The sequence below is a fragment of the Adiantum capillus-veneris genome, chromosome 21 (genome assembly GCF_014529385.1).
Source record: "Adiantum capillus-veneris isolate H3 chromosome 21, ASM1452938v2, whole genome shotgun sequence".
Classification (NCBI taxonomy): Eukaryota; Viridiplantae; Streptophyta; class Polypodiopsida; order Polypodiales; family Pteridaceae; genus Adiantum; species Adiantum capillus-veneris.
The window spans coordinates 108,948,633-108,952,373 of NC_140951.1; the positions used below are offsets into that span (position 1 = coordinate 108,948,633).

A 3,741-nucleotide genomic window follows, 5' to 3' on the forward strand; every position below is an offset into this window, starting at 1 on the left:
GCTCAGAGCCTGGCGTCTTTCCTTGACCTCCTCTTTTTGGTTGTGGGGGCTTGGCAACGGCTCCCCTTCTTTCGAAAGGAGAATCACGTTACGGGGTGTGATGTGCTTCCTTGTGTGCAGGGCGACAAGGAGGGGGCTCGTGATAGAGCTTTCCATCCGCTGGCTTCATCCATGGTTGGGTCTCTCTCATGCGAAGGCACATGGCTTGCTTTTCCAGATCGCTGTTGACTTCTCTGGTTGGTTGGATCCGGCCGCGATGGGCAGTGGCGGTTCTGGAGGTGGTTGCTAAGACATATTAAGCTTGTATTAAAAGGCATCCTTGTAAAAAGCCGAAGGACAGTTCTATACAGCATTATTTGGGTGCTATGGTATTCGTGACTCGAGCAAAGCATGGATTTGTTGTAAGTTTCTGGTATTATGCTAATATAATATAATATACACCACTCACATTTGTGAGTTTGGAAAAAAAAAAGAAAAAGATTGGAAGAATGTTTGCAAATGCGACTTTAATGAAACAGTAAGAGCCTAATTTAAAAAAATTGGAAGAATGTTTCCAAATGTGATCCAAGTGTTCTTAGAACTATTATAGCTCATTACACATAGTTCTTTGCAATTTGACTTAATTTTGAAATATCGTAATTCAAATCAAAACAAAAAACCTTGATTGTTTTCTCTTATTTTGAAGTCCCAAGCATACATTCTCGAGAGGTGACCAACAAGAGGAGTACAGAATTGGAACATTATTCAAGTCTCTGCCCCAAATGGGATCTATTTAGAATAGTGAAGAAACTGCACCAATAGATCCTGAGACAGCACTATTGACACCAGAAACAGTCGCACTAGCTATCTTCTCAACAGCATTGACAAGAGCTTCTACCACGTCGGGGACTCCATCGATGGAAACAATTTTAAAGCCAATAATGTAATAGTTCTTCGTTGCAGTGCTACCGGCCTTAGCTTTGATTGTATATCTCTTGCCTTCCTGAGGTTCAAAGCTTGTATACTCATCATAATGCATTTTTAAGTTTGCACTAAACCTATCATAATCTGTACTCCATGCTCCACCCTCTGAATAGCTGGCATAGTACATTCGCACCCATGGGAACGACACAATTGATTGCTCTCTTTTGTTAAGGTGGAATTGATGAACCTATGGGACAACACAAAGAAAAGTCATATGTAATGCAATAAAGTAAACGGTAATTAATATGTAGGCACAATTTTTCTAATTCCCTTTGTCAGTTTGTCACTTGATGAAATATTTTTTATATATGTATATAAATATATGTGTCTGTACGCACATATACATGTGTGTGTGTTTGTGTATGTATACATACATGTATGTATGCATGTATATATATACATACAAACACATACCCACACACATAGATAAAAGAAGATTCCTCTTTGACCAAGTGGGGAGCACATTCATATCCCTACAGTTAATAGACTCATGCTCACCTTCGGATTATTGGAAGTGCTTATGGTAACTTTGACATCACTTGAATCATAGTCATCATAGTCGATCAAGTAGTAGACCCTCAACTTAATATGCATGGTTTTCTCCACCACAAAGGCCGCTACTTGTAGATCTTTATCCACTTCTGTATACACATGTAATGCTGCACGATTGTTCATGAAGACCTTGGCAAAAACAAAAAAGGGTTAGAGGCGAGCTGGAGACAATGCATAGTCAAGGAAAGGAATGTAGTAAACCATTTCAAGGCAATAATGTTGATTGATGGAATTAAGGACACACCTGTGGCATGCCATAGTAATTTTTTTTCCCTGCAAATTTCGGGCGAAATTGCAATTGATAATAAGCTTTGTTGTCCACAAAATCACTCTCCGCATAATCAGGATGGCTTTTGGCAACAAGACAAGCTTTTCCATCATGCCATTTCGTGCTAAAGCTCATGAGACCTCCCACAAGCTTTCCCAAATCCATGAGCACATTGGCCAAACTTGGATATACAAATTCGCCCGATTCTTTCATGAGCTTGCTAACTGCCTCGAACATTGTCTGTTACATTAAATTGTGTTTAGAAAGTAGAACAATATTTTTTTCTATTTTCATTTTTTAATTTGCCTCGATGGTTATTGTCACTCCCCCCCACCCCCACAAAACAAATTCATGATAGAGAGTGTATGTATTGCATTCACCAAAATAATGTACAAAGGTACCTCAAGCTCGTGGCGAGCCTTGAGAGACATCAGATTACAATAGACAGCAATCGGGCTTCCCAAAGAGACAACTAACTACCCCTCAACAGGTCATTTCTATCCCGTCAGAAGGGCATTGATGGCCCAATACCATTCATCGGAAGGGCTAAACATGTCTGAAATAAAATATGTAAGATGCTAAAATACATAAACGTGGATAGTTAATGCTTGTTTGATAATCAATTTTTATATTATTTTTGAGCAAACAATGTGAGTCCGCCAAAAAAAGAAAGATAGTACCTTATTATAAGCAGATTCAAGGTGTTCATTGATATCATTCTGGAAGTCAATAATCTCAGCTTTGCTATATCCACAAGTTGCACCTGCGAGCATCATCTCCCGAAGCAAGCCCACATACAAGGCAAGAGCTGAACCATATGAGAGCACAGTGTGCTTCATATATGAAGGTTGTGCATAGAGGTTGAGCATGTGCACCAACGTCGATTTGCAATTTTCAAAGCGTACCACCACCTATGCTCCATGAAAAGCTCATAATCAGAGAACATTACACGTATGCATCTCATTCAATAATGCGACTGCCATGCATTATTGAAAAAGAAAGAGAGAGAAGTAACCTTTTGGACGGCAACAGAGGACGCATTTTCTTTGTAGGACTCGACGGAGAGACGGTAGTCCTGGCCGAGCTGGGCGATGCTGGCGTTATAGGCGCGAGCCTGGTCGGCCACGCTCTCCGCCAGCGCCTGACTGATCAGTTTGCCCACCGACTCGAAGAGCGAGTCCATGGCTGCCTTCTTCTGCGCCGCCGTCCGATCGGCCAGGGCCAGGTCCCAGATGTGGCCAAAGAAAAGCTGCAGGAAGGGCCCGGCCGCTGGCACCAGCCCCAGTCCCAGCGATATCCCATCTTGAAATCCCTTCAGCACCGCGTCCTCCACCAGCTGCGATGTCACCACCGACATGGTGCCTGCTGAGCTTAGCGTCTCTCTCTCTCTCTCTCTCTCTCTCTCTCTCTCTCTCAGCTTCGACCGTGCAACTCTCTCTCTCTCTCTCTCTCTCTCTAGTTTAGCATCTGGTGCAAGAAGCGAGGTGGCGCTAGCTCTCTCTCTCTCTCTCTCTCTCTCTCTCTCTCTCTTTGCAGCTCTGCCTCGGCTCTCCCGGTCCAGCGCCTCCTTTATAGCCACCCAGCCTTCATCCCAGCCCTCCATCGTCATCCGGCACCCTCTCAGCTTGATCCGCCGTAGCAACTGTTCTCTCCCTCAGCTTTTTTTTTTTTTTTTTTTGGTGGATGAGCTGGTGGAGCTCAGAGAGCATCCCAAGCGGATAAGGCAGGCCAATCCATCTGATAATTTTCCTTGATTTTTTTCGTCGCAGAATCCTTGGCCATCGATACTGTTGTGTTGTCTAGCGGGAACCCCCTCCTAAGAAAATAAGCTATCGAGAGCCAGATGGATCTTCATCGTCGTGGAGGCATATTTGCAAGTTAACCGATTCTCTAGCAGCAAACATCAGAGTTTAATGCCTCCCATCGTCAGCTTCCATCTTCTATAGGAAAAGACCATC

The 3,741-nt window shown here is 43.3% G+C and overlaps 1 protein-coding gene across 1 annotated transcript; it reads right to left on the reverse strand.

The window, feature by feature from the left end:
• Window positions 1-619: 619 nt before the first annotated feature.
• Window positions 620-3,265, reverse strand: LOC147431518 (uncharacterized). Its single transcript, XM_086494087.1, has 5 exons — window positions 2,799-3,265; window positions 2,464-2,694; window positions 1,760-2,023; window positions 1,462-1,644; window positions 620-1,150 (listed from the first exon to the last, which is right to left on the reverse strand). The coding sequence occupies exons 1-5, from the start codon at window positions 3,138-3,140 to the stop codon at window positions 773-775; spliced, it is 1,398 nt and encodes a 465-aa protein (XP_086350213.1). The 5' UTR covers window positions 3,141-3,265; the 3' UTR covers window positions 620-772.
• Window positions 3,266-3,741: the final 476 nt, after the last annotated feature.